General features: G+C 42.9%; 1 protein-coding gene across 1 annotated transcript in view; it reads left to right on the top strand.

Moving 5' to 3' along the window:
- The window catches only part of CLRN1 (clarin 1), a 37,056-nt gene extending 23,894 nt beyond the window's left edge, over window positions 1–13,162 (top strand). The window contains exons 2-3 of the mRNA XM_090286749.1: window positions 454–633; window positions 12,897–13,162. Coding sequence (XP_090142875.1) covers window positions 454–633; window positions 12,897–13,162 — 446 coding nt within the window. The remainder of the gene's footprint in view (window positions 1–453; window positions 634–12,896) is intronic.
- The last annotated feature ends 2,323 nt before the right edge of the window (window positions 13,163–15,485 follow it).

The raw sequence follows: 15,485 nt of genomic DNA, 5'->3' as shown, positions 1-15,485 counted from the left end.
AACAATTTTTTTGTAGCAAATGAAATATAAAAACCTCCTGCTATTTAAACCCTCCCAAAGATCCTCAAACTGAAAATGTCATTGTAAGTTAATATAGAGTTAAAAAAAAAAGATGACTGAGAAATGTGATTAAAATTTTGGTCATCAAACTTACGTTCAGTTTTTGGTTATAAAGCCAGCAGTTGTTTATTTAAGTAATTACACATGACCAAAGCAAAAAAAAAAAAAAATTCCCTCAAATCTCTCCTGTGCTACTTTTTACTGGTGAGTTCTATAAAACGATCTCATGTGTAAGTCTTATTATAAATCCCTTGTAAATTAGTAAGTGAAGAGTTATTGGTCTGAAGGATTACAGTGATTTTTTAAAGTTAAAAATATAGGGATTTAATTTTTTAAATTCCATTTACAGATGACTGCTAATTAGATGTCTCTTAATCTTTGTTTTATCTTCAGTTTTCCCCGACTTGCTCAAAGCAATCCCCGTGAGCATCCATGTCAATGTCATCCTCTTCTCCATAATCCTGATCATCTTAACCATGGTGGGCACAGCCTTCTTCATGTACAATGCTTTTGGCAAGCCATTTGAAACTCTGCATGGTCCACTAGGATTATATCTTTTGACATTCATTTCAGGTAAGAACGAAATTCTACCCCTGAAGACAAATATGTTTTTCAATGTCAAAAGGCAGGTGTATTCAAATATAGAGTTACTGTGTATGTACACAAATGTTCACAGTAGCATTATGTATGATAGCAAAAAGTGGAGAAAAATATAACTATCCAACAGTAGGGATTTCAATAAATGTGTTATGGTAGTCTGTATGAATAAGTATGATGGTGACATTAAATTATATTTTTGAATAAAATGTAATCAAAAGGATAAATGCTTATATCAAAAGTTATATGAAAAAGAAGCAATATATAAAATTTTATAAACATGGAACAAATTTGATTTATATAGAGAGAATATATACAAATTATATTGTACATATACTCTCTATATATAGCCTCCATATATGTTACATAAATAGATATATAGATAAAGATATAGAGAAAGGCCATTCTGTTGGTAGTAGTTATGTCTGAGCAGTGCAATTATAGGTGATTTTCCTTTTTTTCATACTTTTTAATACTTACAAATGTTCAATGATGTGCATTTATTTACATAATCAGAAAAATAAATTAAAAACATCGAAAAAAGCAAAGGACCAGTGTTCCACCCACATGTGAGTTGCCATATTCAGGCCTGCAGGCACTTGGTGTAGCCTAATGGGGTGTATCTGGGCAAGGATATAGTCTAAACCCAGAAATTAATTCATCAATAAACATGTGCTACTGATAACCAGGATGATAAAAAAGAATATAAAATCTAAATAGGGCCACACGGTGCTTAAGATATATTTACAAGAAGGAAAAAAATGAGAAAATAAAATATGTCTCTGATTTCAACCCACTCCAAAGTTGCAAAAAAGACAATACTTGTCATATTCCCAGGAAGCAAGCAGCTTTATTAACAATTTCATGAAGATATGCAAGAGATACATTGCACACCAACAAAGGGTGTATTGAAAATTCCCATTTTCCTCTGTTTCATTCCCCTTTGAAGTTTTCCTTTGACTGTCATCAGGCCCCTGGCCCCTTCTTTCTCTTGACATCATGCCCTTCCCTCTGTATAATTCAACTCCAGCCACAAACTGCATAGCTCCCTCTTTATGCAGCAAAGCCTGGTCATTAGCAGGTATTCAAGCCTCTAGCCATCATTGCTTGAGGTCATCTCTTCGGTTTTATCCCATCATCATCTTAATAATCAAATGATACCCCCTACCAAAGTAGTTCCCTCTCTGGTGGGGGTTCTACTAGTATTTTTTCCAGGCCTTTCACAAGCAAATAATACTATTTTCAAATTATGCAGCAATGATTTACCCTATGAGGGCAGAGTCTAAGTCTTTCTCATCTTTGTATCTCTAGCAAAAGTACCTAGCACGAGGCTTGGCGCACAGTAAATGATCAGTATGTATTGTGGACTTGAAAAAGCAAGCCCGAAAGAAGGTGTTAACTTGGTCACTTAGTACAGTACAGGTTAGGGAAATCAGAATTCAAATGGTTTGGAATTAGCTGAGCAGGCCCATAGAGATGGTGGGACATGAGCCATAGAGGGAGGGGATGGAAGATAGTACCGGAAAGCCAAGGGCTTTGCAACCAGGTTATAGCAGCAAGAGCACAGCTACAGGTGTGGATGGACAGGCCTAGATAGTGATTCAATCTCATGGTCCAGGTCAGAAGTGGGTGTTGTCACTACTTCCCTCCATCCAACATACCAAACCAAGCTGTGTGGGGTGCTCTTTTAGTGAAGGCTATTGAATCAATCGAGTCAGTGAAAAAACAGAGTCCATACTATTTTAACAGAGGGCATATAATGTTAGGGTCATTCTTAAAGTGGGGTCCCCAGACCAGCACATCTGCACCCCTGGGGGCTTGACAGAAAAGCAAATTCTCAGGCCCCATCCCAGATCTACTGATTCAGAAACACTGGGGGTGGGGCCTGGCAGTCTGTGCTTTAAAAGCCCACCAGGAGATTTAGATGCAAGCTCAAGTCTGAGAACCAGGGTAGTAGAGAATTGATTAAACAGGTTTTAGAGAACTGCAAAAAAAGAAAAGGAGACACTGGGGTAACTCAGAAACCATAGTTTCAGAAAGCAGCTATCATCTCTATGGCTCAGAGAAGCAAGGAGAGAGTCTGAAGTTAGCAGGACCTAGAGGCTTAAGGAAAAGCCCAGGACACTGGGTCTCAGAGCATTGAAGAGAAGGCACTGTCAAAGGATGCCGTGAGGTGCCTGTGGGAGTGTGCGAAGGCCTGGGGAACTCCCACCTGCCCACCAGGAGAGGTGCTTTTCTTGCAGCAAAATGGGAAGAAGCAGACCCTTCTCTCCTGCCCATACCCCTGCTCTCCATTAGCAGAGCCTCGAGGGAAGCAGCTCATGAGGCAGAATTGGAGTCTAGGGAGTCTTGACCCAGAATCACAAAGCAGAAAAAAGAAGAGCTGATTTGAAGCCGAGACACAACAGCTTATTAACTGGCATAGCCATCTCACAGTAGCTTCTGAATAAAATTCAGAGCAACAGCCCATTTGGAAGACAAATTAATTTGACAGTTCTAATGGACAACCAAACTAACAGTACAGTATTTGAAGAGCAAGGTGACTCAGAGAATGCGGAACTTAATCCAAGTCCCAGATCTTATCTTGGCCTTTGGCCAAGCCTCGTCGTCGTCGGCAGCCGTCCGTCTCGAGAGACGATGGTGTAGCTTCTTAAGAGTCTATCTGCACCGCCGAGAATGGCTGTGCAGTCCGACTCGGGAGTGACATCGTATCTGTCTCCTCCCGTGTTGAATCGACATCTTGCGATGACGCTGAAGCTACAGAGCCTGGGCAGGGTAATATGGAGGGTCTGCTGTTGCCCATGCAGCAGACCCCCCCTCTCTTCGCAGCTGAAGGGTCCAAGGGAAAGACGGAGTCAATACAGCTTGGCTTCAGGTGCGCCGCAGGAGTTGCCGGTGTTGACTACAACGTCAAACCGCCTTAGGGACTCCGGCTCCGGATTTTCTGTCGGGGTTTACTCCCTTAGCCTTTCCCCTGAAGAGGTATGCCGCAAGGCAGCGGAGGTTTTTTGGAGTCAGAGTTTTCCTTCTCTGATGTACCCTGACTGGAAGATCGAACCAGCGACACTTAGCTCGCAGGCCGACGCTCAATCCACTGAGCTAAACCAGCCAGGCCAAGCCTAATGCAAAGAAAACATGAGCACAGAATATATGTGGGAACACACTGACCCTGTGCTTACGCTATATCTTATCTTTGAACTTGTTGCAAAGGCAGGTATTCAATAAAGTTTCCTGGGTGAGGAAACAAAGAGAGCGAGAGAAAGGAAAAGAAGAAGTCAGTTCCAGATCTGTGTCTTGCAGAGATAAAGGCCTAGTGTTTCTAGATCATCTGGTTTTTTAAGCCCCAAGTCCTTATTTTTAAACACCAAAATTTTCAATAGCATTTAAAAACATATTTGAGGGTCACACGGACTCACAGTTTGTTACCTTTAGGGATAAACAGTCACTCCTGAATCACAGACACCCTCATTCCCCTTCAGTCTACAAACAGTACCCAGAAGCCCCTGGAGATTTGGAAAGGTTTATCTAAAGTTGTAATATTCATGGAGACCCCAGCTCTAAACCCTGAAGTAAAAGGGTGGGGACTCTACAGTCCTTATCTCAAACCCTCTGAATGTGAGCCAATAAATGACACACTCAGAGGCCAGAGACTGTATTAAGAGGTCCTATAGTTCCAGTGCTAGTCATTTCAATGGAGACCCCTCAGGGGGCAGCTCTTTTCCACTTCTGCCCAGGTGGCATCCCTCACAGTCAGCAGAGAAAATGTCTTCCTTTTTGGTCTGCTCTCCCTTCCTTTCCTACTTTCCCTGTAGATTCTCCCTTTCCTTGTGCTGATGTCATTGCAGGGCCATTTCTCCAGCTATCTCACCCTGAGGCATGAAGACAGGAGAAGGGAAGGGAAGAGAGGTCCTGCTGTCTAGCCAGGACCTTCCAGGCTGCCCAGAGTAACAATGCTATGAGCACCTCCTATGTTTCCTAATGTGGTGCATGCCGGACCCTGGACATAGAAAAGAAAAGGAACAACCCCTTGTATGAGGCCACCAATGGTTTCAGTCCCCACAGCTTGCTCACACTATGGCCCTCCTGGACCAGATATGCTTCCACTTCTCATGGCCTCAAGTTGGCTTATCATATTCCTCAACCTTCTTTATATAACATTCCTGACCTCTCTCACTGTTCCATGGAACACATGCAAGTCAGTTTCCTCTCTCTTAACCTGTCAATTATAAACTGGGTCTGAGAAATCATTTCCCTAGTTAGGATTGTAGTAATATCTTAATGGTCCCCTACAGTTTGGGGGCAGTGATTCTGTTCCTGGACTGTAGATTAGAATCACCTGAAGAGCTTTCAAAAATACTGCTGCCAAGTCCCATATCGCACTAATTTCATTGGAGTCTTTGGAGGTGGAGCCTGAGCATTGGTATTTTTTAAGCTCTCTTAGTAATTCTAATGTGTGATGAGTGTTGGGAACCACTGATACAGGTGCATACACTTCATTTATTCAGCAAACTCCAAGTGAGTACTCACTAAGTGCCAGCCATTATAATAGACATTGTGATACTCCAGTGATTCAGACACACAGTCCTGCCTTTGTGGATCCTACAATATAGTGGGATAGTCAAACAAAAGTGTGCACAAATAATTAAAGATCACAATAAATACAGCCAGGATAATAAACAGGCTACAATGATAGAAAATGGAGTGGGAAAGGAGAAGGGTCAGCAAAGTGTATTCCAAATAGCTGAGTTCTAAAGCTACAAAGGGGCTGAGGTCTGTTAGAGAACTCACCAAGAACAGGAGGAAAACACAGAGGACTCTAGGGAAAGCGGCTGCCTTTCTTAGCAACTGAAAGTAGGCCTATGTGGCCAGGGAGTAGGCAGGGATGGGAAAATGGAAAGGAAATTAGATTGGAGAGGTTAGTTGATACTAGTTAATATCATCTCTGAATCCATGGTAAGTCTTCTAGAATTGATTCTAATTGCAATGAGAAGCTTGTGAAAGACTTTAAGAAGATGATGTCCCATGACTGATTTACCTTCAAAGAAATGTCTGATGAAAGACTAAGCTATTGTATTGGAGATGGAGAAGAATAAATAGATTCTAAAAACATTTTGAAAGTAGATCCAAAACATTTTGCAGGTAGCTTAAGCAATTAGTGGACAGTGGTGACATTAACCAAGATAAATAAGATAGGACAGGAACAGGCTTAGAGCTTAGGGCAACAAAGAAGTGGGGAGAGGAGCTCAGGTGTTGTATTGGGGGCACGTCATGTTGGAGATCCTGTGAGCTGTGTAAGTGGACATGTCAAACACAGTCGGATATATGAGCCTGGAGGTCAGAGAAGAGGTTTAGATTTAAAATATAAATTGAGAAGTTGTCAGAATATAGATATTATTTAAAACAATGGCAGTGGATGAGCTCATCTAGGGCGAGAACGTAGTTAGAAAAAATTGGTCTAGGACCAATCCCTGAAGAACACTGTCAGTTAGTTCTGGGTGGGGGAGGAGGAGGAACCAGCAGAGGACACTGACGGGGTATGTCCAGAGGTGGAGGAAGGAAATGAGGAGACCACGGTGTACCAGAGGCTGAGGGAGGGGATATTTCAGAAGTAATTGTCAACAGTGAGCTTTGTGAAACAAAGGGAGAGTAAATGGGAGGGGAGGGAAAGTGGCAGGAGGAGGCAGAATGGGAGGAAAGGGTGAAAAATACTTCCCCTGAGGTTTAGAATACAGTAGGGAAAAGGGAGTGATATATATAAATTAAGGAGGTGAAGAAAGGCAAAAAAGGAAAGAGAGAGAGCTCAGTATAGAAGAAACTGGACCCATAGTTTCACACTAGAGCATTGATATATGAATGTATGCATTTATATGTTCCATTCTAGAAGTTTCCCACTTGATGGTAGAGTCTCAGATCTGTGTGTAAAAGAGAGTGGTCTAGGTGGAAGGCTCACCATGAATCAATGGTAGAACATCCTGGATAGTTCATTGAATACTCTCTGAGGATGATATGAAAATGTATTGGCTTAAGTAGGCCTTTTGGAGATGATGAAAAACTCCAAAATGTGGCCTTATTGCAGATTGCATTTATTATGTCTTCTCTTACGTAGAGCACCATGTTATGAGTTATACCAAGCAAGACAAACAAATAAAATGACTTTCTTTAAAAAGGGGATGCTACTAATATGGGTCTAATTGATTATGGTAATTACTACTGTGGCAGGGAACATAAATAAGCACAATCATATATGAAACATGAAGACTGGAAAATAAAGAGCAGGACAAAAATAAAAGAAGGCTTACACAATATATCAGTTTTAGTATCACTAATGTTCTGGCCTCTGTAATATGTCTAGGACACATTATTCTGCAACTATCCGCACCTTGTTACACTTCAATCCTTGTGGAGGAGCTGCTGTTCAGAGTCCGTGTAAGATATACAGGATGTTCTGGCCTCAAAGCCACAGGATCTAAGAAAGGATAAGGACTGGGGTAGAAAAAGTCAGCAATAAAAATATTCTATCAGTTTATCAGCGTAGATTTTAGAAAGGAGACCACAACAGGAAAAAAGAAGTTAGCCAGCCACATGATGGCAATGGGCAAGGAATTGTTTGGATATGCAGGCAGACCTGAAGGGGCAGAAGCGCTGTGAGAGGACTGCTCACCAGGTCACTCCTGCCAAAGACCCAGGACAAAGGCTGTTCAACTCGCTCTGCAAAGGTCCCAGCCATGACCTTGTGCAAGGAGATGCTCAGTCTTGTTCTATCACAATTGCAAAGAGACCCCTTCCTTGCTCAGAATGTGCACATATGTTTACTCTTCTATTTCATTTAGAGTCAAAGCCCAAGTCCTTGCTATGACCTCCAAAACACCACTTGATGTGCCTACCCCAGAAACACAAACACGCATGCACGCACCCACGCATGCACCCACACACGCATGCACTCATGCGTGCACTCACCTCCTACACCTCCCTGCCTGGCTCTCTTCCTCTCTCTGCTCTCACTACCTGGTTCCTTTGCACATGCTGTTCCCTCAGCCTAAAGTGCTCTTCTCTTCAAAAATCTATGTTCTTATTCCCTAACATCCTTCAAGGGTCTCTAAAATGATATCTTCTCTCTGGGGACTCCCTATGCCATCCCCCTTCCCTGCTATATTTTATTTTCCCTAGTACAAATCTCACTCCAATAAACTAAAGAATATACTTATCTATCTTGCCATTGCCTCTCTCTCCACTATCCCCAGCTTCAAGAAGCCATGAAGATAGGGATTCTGTCTGCTTTGTTCAGTGCTGTATCCCCAGTGCCCAGAACAGTGTGCGAGCACCCAGTAAATATTTAGGCGCAGCCCGGCATATTTCCTGGTAACATATCACATTCTCCTTTTCTGGAAATCAATTCAAATTAGAAAAAGAGTATGTTTTTAGACCATTTCTTCTTTGCACAAAACATCCTTCTCACTAACATGATATTTGTGAAGCTCAAGTTAGATGTGGCCTCTTTCACTCTCCATTACAGAAGAGGAAGAGGAAAAGCTGAGCCTAACTGGTGTTACTCCTTCATCCAGACATGCTCTTTGGAACCGTATGAGCAACTTGCTTTCCATTATGACCTCAAAATTGACTCTTAAGTATTAGTTAGCTTCTGTCCCTTTTCTGGTTGGGAGCCACTGGTCTCCAAAAGCAGTGAATGCCAGAACTACTTCCATTCCAGGAACAAATCATTGCTAGCGATCTGACCTTTAATACTCGCTTTCTCGTGAGGTCGCATAATTTCACAGAAAATTAGCATTTACACCTGCAAAGCTGTGGCTTTCCCACCCCCATTTATCATCTTTCAAGACTCCTTAAAGAAGGAGGTTATCAGGTTTTCATTCTGTAGAGGAAATGAAATACCTCTAACATTTGTCATCTATAAGAGGGTTTAAAGCTGATGTGTTAGCTTTCTGGAAGTGTTGGCCATTACTTTAAATGGGATTGAAATTCTAATGTATTATTTCCAAAAATACAATCTCAATGTTAATGAAAGACTGTTCCATAGAGTTTTACCTTTGAAGACACTTATCTACCAAAATCCATGGTTCCCTGGACTCCCCCAGATCCTGGCAGGATGTTCCCATCCATAAAAGCACAGCCACTCTCAGGAGTCAGCCAACAATAAAGGAGCAGTCTTCTTGTTGGCTGTGACCTTTGTTCACTATATTTTAAGGACTGGAGGAGAGAGGTGCCCAGTTCTCAGACAGCTGCCAGAAAGAGTCATGAGTGTGCAGTGTCTAGCACATTAGAAACGTTTGGTAATTGACTGATAATTTATAGTGGGACAGCCTTATCACTCAGCAGTCCTATTCAGTCAGAAATTAACTCAGTAATCAATGTCATTAAAAAACAACAACAACAACACTATAATACCAGCCAGATGGTGAAGAAATCAAACACATGAAGGAAAAGTGGCTAGTCTTTTGAGTAAAACACTGGGCAGCAAAACCTGGGTCCTCTCCCTGGTCCTATTCCAAATTCTAGGTTGAGCAAGGCTTGGCAGGCTTTTCTAAGTCTAGTGTACTCTAACCTTTCTGTGAGCAGGAACAGTGCCTGTCAGATGAACAGACATGTAGGGAATCTGTCCAAATGGCCCTGGCTGAGTTTGGGCTTTTAGTGTACACGGAAAACTGAGAAAAGGAAGAGGGAAGCATACAGACCTGATCTTAACATTTACAAGGCCTTGGGCAAAAGTATGAACGAAAGCTCACAAACCCTATGTTTAAACATTTAAAAGTTAAAAGCTAATAAACTATTCACTGAAACATGTTCTAGCCTCCTGCCTTAACAAACATCTCTCCACAGGACCCGAAAGGCCAGATTCAAATTTAGAATTCTTGAGCCCTGGGAATTCCCCACTTGAATGTAGTGATGGGAGGAGGGCTGGCCTCTGTCTGTCCTTTTTCCTTCCCAAGTCTGGTTCCATCCACATCATAAAGGGCCTCTAGTATATGCATGTGAACGCTCCACTGTGCCTCTGAGCCCTGACCATGCCCCCAAACAGCTGTGCTTTGCACACCTTTGGACTCTGGGCTGTGTACCAGGCACACAGTCTGCTCTGGGAGGACTGCCCAGAGAGAATGCCCATGTAACCCTGGAAAGTGCTCAGGCTGTTTGGGGAAGGAATTCCCTCATCCCAGAAGTATATCTAGAATGTGAGCTGGGGACTCCAGATGTGCCAGTCCCATTGACTTCAAGGATTCCTTACCCCATGCTGGGGTGCTCTCCAGAAAAGAGAGAGAGAGAGAGAGAAAGCAAGACCCTCTGAGTGTGGGACCCTAAGCAGGAACCCCCTTGCTGGAGCCCAGGAGCCACACTGGAAATGTGTTAGGCCCTGTTCTCACCATCATTCACATCCCTTACAAACCCTCTCTCCATGTCCCTAGCAGGCCACCAAAAGAAACACTTCATAAGTCATAAATAGTTATCCTAGGCCTCATGTCCCTTTTAGAGCCATCAGCAGAGAACAGCAAAAGTATTCTGAACTCACACTGAGTTGTTCCCCTTCACATCCCTGAGCAGTGCTGGCAGATACTCGGGCTGGGCTTCTAGGCACTGACTCGGAAATGATGAAGTGGACCACATTGGTCAAGCCCAGAATCCAGAGCAGAATTTTGGACCATCCTCTCAACCACTGGACCATGTGTTCTGATTTCAAAGCTTATGCTCTTAAAGTATCAGCTACAGCAAAAGGCTTTGAGCTTAAGACACCCCAAGCAACTTTTACTGTAGGAATTTGAAATGCAGTCTCACTAGGACACTGTCTCCTTAACAAAGTAGTACCTTTAAAATATTTAACAACTTGAAAAGGAAACCAAGCTTGAATTTTCCTTTCAAGCACTAAGGAAATAGGGTTTCTCTTCTGTCTGAAATTCACCATCTTTTCAGACAAAGAAGGCTCTTATGGTAAAAGCAAAGGTATTTTCTCCACCATTTTCAAATAAAAAGATAAAGAGAAAACAGCATTGCTGCCTTTTTGTTGGATCTAACAATAACGGAATAATACAGTTTTGCCAGTGGAAAGCTTTGGTGTTAAGCTCAGAATACAAAAATAGGCTGACAAATCTTACAAAGGAATATTCTCAGCTTCCACTCTGAGGCTCGTGAGAAGTGAAATTTGAAGAAAATTACATCATTTGATTAATTTGGGGGGTATAATGAGGATGATCAAGCTGATGGGGCCAATTCTAGGTGAATCCTAATAAAGAAATGTGATTTCCCCTCTCCGGCTCACCTCCATCCCCCACCCCTCATGATCTCCAGCCTGGACCTCCACCCCAACTCAAACCTGGCTCTGGAAAGGGAATGGGGGCCTTCACGTGCGTTGTAGCTCCCACATCTGGGATGCTCTCCCTGCACAGTCCAGCTTTCCCTTTGCTTGGCTGACTTTTCCTGTAGCTACGTGTAAGGCACCTTCCGTGATGTTGCCCACCCTCTCAGTGGTAACTCTTGCCTGTACCTCCCTTACTATTACACTCATTGCTAGTGGTTTAATCATTGTTTTATCTGTGTTCCCTGCCTGATTTTACACTCTGTTAGAGCAGAAACCACATGCATTTTCTCAGTGTTTAATTCTCCATCACTATTCCCATGCTTGGCATGTAATAAATCTAGCTGAATAAATGAATGAGTGAATCAATCAATAGGAGCTTAAGCCACCGTGTTGCTGCTCTCAGTGTATTTGAATGAACTGTGATTAAAGAACCAAAAACATTTACCCCTACCAAGGAGTCATAAACCTAATTGGAGGGTATCTGGAGGAACAAGGCATTGTAGTACATTCTTTTAGGTCGCCTACCTGAGGTAGTTAGGTTTTTTTGGTGTGTGGTGGGGTAAGGAATTATGGTAAAAACTTTTGAGATGAAAGTAATACAAAACTCAAAGGAAAAGCTACAAATTGGTAAGCATTTATGTGTGTCAGTTCTAACGCCAAATGCTAATCATGTATTGTCTCATTATCCACATTTTATAGATAAAGAAATTGAGATTTGGTGATTTAAACTGCTTAATTTCACAGGTTATGAACCCAAATTGGTTTGACCTATGTCAGAAAACCATCTCAGCAAGTCTCCTATTAACTGGCACCCCTTTGAGGTGGTCTGGAACACACCCTCCACTGTGCTCCTGACCCTGCCTCCCCTTGCCACTTGCTTCTGCCCCTGTGCCATTCATCCACCTGGGGGTCCCCTGTTCTCCATCCTCAGGGGGAGGGGCCTTATCAGAGTGTTCAGGCACCAATGGGTACAGATGCCCCATCCAGCTGAGGTCTCACTCAGAGGGTAGCTGCAGCAGTTAGGATTAGATTGGGCTACCATTGAGTGATAGGTGAGAGAAAAATGAAAATAGTGGATTAAACAAAATAAGCGCTTATTTTTCTATCACATAAAATCCTAGAGGTAGAAGTCCAGGATTGATCTGGTGGCTCCAGGCCTCTGGGATCCAGTTTCCTCCTTTCTTGTTTAGTCACAGCACATGACTTCCAATTCTGAGGCCACCTGGTCCAAAATGTGTGCTGGAGCTCCAGCCAATGCTTCTCTATGTCAGTTACAGGAAGGCAGAAGGCCCTAATACATGCAACTTCAAGGAGACCTTTCTGCCCTTACATCCCAGTCACTCTCAGCCAAACAATGTAGTCTTTATTCCAGGCTACATGCCCAGAAAAAAAATCCTGAATTCCATTACAAACAAGGAGAACAGACATTCTCTGCCTTAGCATCTTATCGGTGGTTCGTTTTGCTCAAGGACTCCTCTGGGCAGCTGTGTCCAGGTGGGAGCTGGAGAAGGAGTTGTGTAACCGTCAGAAGGAAGCCCTACCACATTCCATGGGATGCTGTGTGACTGGCATTTATCCTTTCTGACCTATGAAGTATCTTGAGAAATTTGTTCAGAGAAATTTTGCTCTCTTGAGCACCATTGTGCTTTTAAGGTGCCCAGCAACTCAGCCTTCTCATCACATCTCCCAGCCTTTGTAAGATCAGCTCTATCCAACCCCCACGAGTCTTCCCACTCAGAGCCATCACCCAGGCACTACTGCCTGTCAGGTGGGGGATTAAGCTCTTGACTACTAATTTGAATTAAATACTTTTGCGAAAAATGCGAATGAGGGTAATGGGAAAAGGCTTTCTTTAGTTTGCACACCCATCCTCTTCCCTGTTCCTTACAATCAGGAAATATTTGTCCTAACACGTTGTTTGTTCCTTCTGTTGCAGGCTCCTGCGGTTGTCTTGTCATGATTTTGTTTGCCTCTGAAGTGAAAATTCACCACCTCTCAGAAAAAATTGCAAATTATAAAGAAGGGACTTATGCCTACAAAACACAAAGTGAAAAATACACCACCTCATTCTGGGTCGTTTTCATTTGCTTTTTTGTTCATTTTTTGAATGGGCTCCTAATACGACTTGCTGGATTCCAGTTCCCCTTTGCAAAATCTAAAGACACAGAGACGACGAATGTAGCTGCGGATCTAATGTACTGAGATGCAAACATTTCTGTGGTTTTCCAAGGCAGTGAGCGGACTTGCTTTGGTCACTTGGACATGGTTCATTCTGTCCATCCTTTTAGATGCCCCAATTAAAGCACCCAAATTCTCAGTGATAATGTTTACAAGTTATGTACTAAGGACTCAGGCTGGAAAGTAAGGGAGGGGAGCAGAAGGAAGGATTTGGAAGGCTGTGTTGCCTGGTGGGAAATAGCTTCTCTCCGGTTGTCAAAGCAGTTGACTAGAATGGACAAATTGTTAGTCCATATACATATCGATGTGCAACATGCTTTTCTATTATGGAGAAATCAGAAGGCATGGGGAATATATTTTAATAGAAATAAACACTATTTTTGATATATCCACAAATGTGTTGCTACAGACACCAGAAAACAGAGCTGGAATAACTTTCTTAAAATGATAGTATGTTAAATGAGCTTTAAAAAAAGAAGTTTATTTAAAGCAATCTTATTATCCATGCCTGTTGATTAAATTTGCAAATCTCTAAAAGTAAAAAAGAAGAAAAGACAAAGCTAAGGGTATTTTCCCTCCTGTGCCTATGACCCCACTACATTTCACACAATACTTAAAAGGGAGATAACCGCGAGGACCACTGAGGAACCATGAGAAATTATTTTTCCTAGTAAACTTGATACAAAAGGACACATTGGTGTGGTTGCTTCTAACTTTAGTTTCTTAAGCACTAAATTCTCAATTATGAAACTTCTTATATTACATTCTGGGATTATGATGGTAGCACTGTGTCTTCTTGGTTTTTGGTCTGGCTGTCACAAAGCATGACCCAGGTCAATTTTGTCCCCCAGTATTAGCCATGAAGTTGATCGGCAGCTGACCAACTGAGCCTGAAATGAGCTCTTCCTCTCTCCTCAACCTGCTGTCCTCAAGGAAACACAAAAGAAGCAGAGAATGACAGAGAACATGTCACCAGGCCACTCACCATTGTCTCTCAATACTTAGTGCTCATTCAAGGGTTTTGAAAGTGCTTTTTTTAAAATACTTTTTCCCTTTTGAAAAAATATACAAGAAACAAAGACCATCCGTATTCTTGGGAAACAACTTTCACTGGTGGTGACCTACAGCCCACGAGCTGATTTGAGGCCACACCCTTAGCTTCCAGGTGCTAATCCCTCTTTCTTCATTCAGGAGACATACCTGGAGAATTTCTAGAAGACCGCAAATTAATCTAGTGACAAAGGAGATGTTTGGGTTAGTAATGAGCTAAAGCCCACTCAGAAGCCTTCAGTCAAAATGGTTAAATACATAGTATTTGGAAGCTAGGAGTGGGCAGGAGAATAAAGACACCACCCTGTGGGTACTTGGCCTGAGATCCCCAAAGGCCAGATTCCCCACAGTTGCATTTGACCTCTCTCTCTCTTTCTCAGAAGTTTAAAAAACTTCTCACACCAAGGTTTCTTCTTTAGAAAACAAGCCTCTGTGTTCTGTAAAAAGAGAAAACTTGGAGCAGCAGCTGAAAATGCAATGAGAACCTAACAAGCAAACTAGCAAATATTTCCTTGGTGGGAAGTAGGGGCTGGGCTGCTGATTCCTGAAAAATAAAACAAGATACAATCTGGCCCTCAGAGGAGTGCACGTAAGTTGTCTCCCTCTCTTCTCTCAGATGAAATGTGTGGTCACCAGTGGCCTAAGGGTAGCCCTTAGAAGAGGGATCTGGCCAGCATGTCCTTTTGTGGCTCTCTTGGTGACGATCAAAGGCTGGGGAAGTACATTCATTCATTACACTGTATCGGATCTCCAACCCAGGTGACGGCCACCATTCCCACATTCTTACGGGGGACATGGGGGCCCCCTGTTGGCTCTGGGGCCACAAACACAAGGCCACGTTTGGGAGCTCAGTTCCAGGTGGTCGGCAGACACCCTCAGCACCAAGAACATCAGCGCTTATTATACGGTGCGAAAGAATGGCAGGAAGCTATGAAAGCCGGCTGAAGTCCTGTATAGACACTTCGGTGAACTTAGCAAGACACGGTCCCTGGAACGGGAGAAAGCTCCGGAACTACACTGCAGACAGGACAGGCTACAATGAGAAGCACGGGGGCATTTTACAGATTACAAAGGTCTTTTGCTCTGGCGGTCCCAGCTACTCCTCCAGAACAGTCCCTCTCAAGTAACTTTACAAGCTTTTGATGTGGATGAGTTTGGCTGGGCTCACACATTACACAACCCTAAGGGCACATCCCTTCCTCTCCCTTTGAGCATTTTCAGGGAGAGAGGCAGCAGGTGGAGGGAGAGGGGGTTCACACTAGCCACATTAGAGTGCACCAGCTCCCCAGCTTGCTGT

The sequence above is a fragment of the Furipterus horrens genome, unplaced genomic scaffold (assembly GCF_987537825.1).
Source record: "Furipterus horrens unplaced genomic scaffold, mFurHor1.1.pri manual_scaffold_1, whole genome shotgun sequence".
Taxonomy (NCBI): domain Eukaryota; kingdom Metazoa; phylum Chordata; class Mammalia; order Chiroptera; family Furipteridae; genus Furipterus; species Furipterus horrens.
This window is presented reverse-complemented; position numbering and strand designations above follow the sequence as displayed.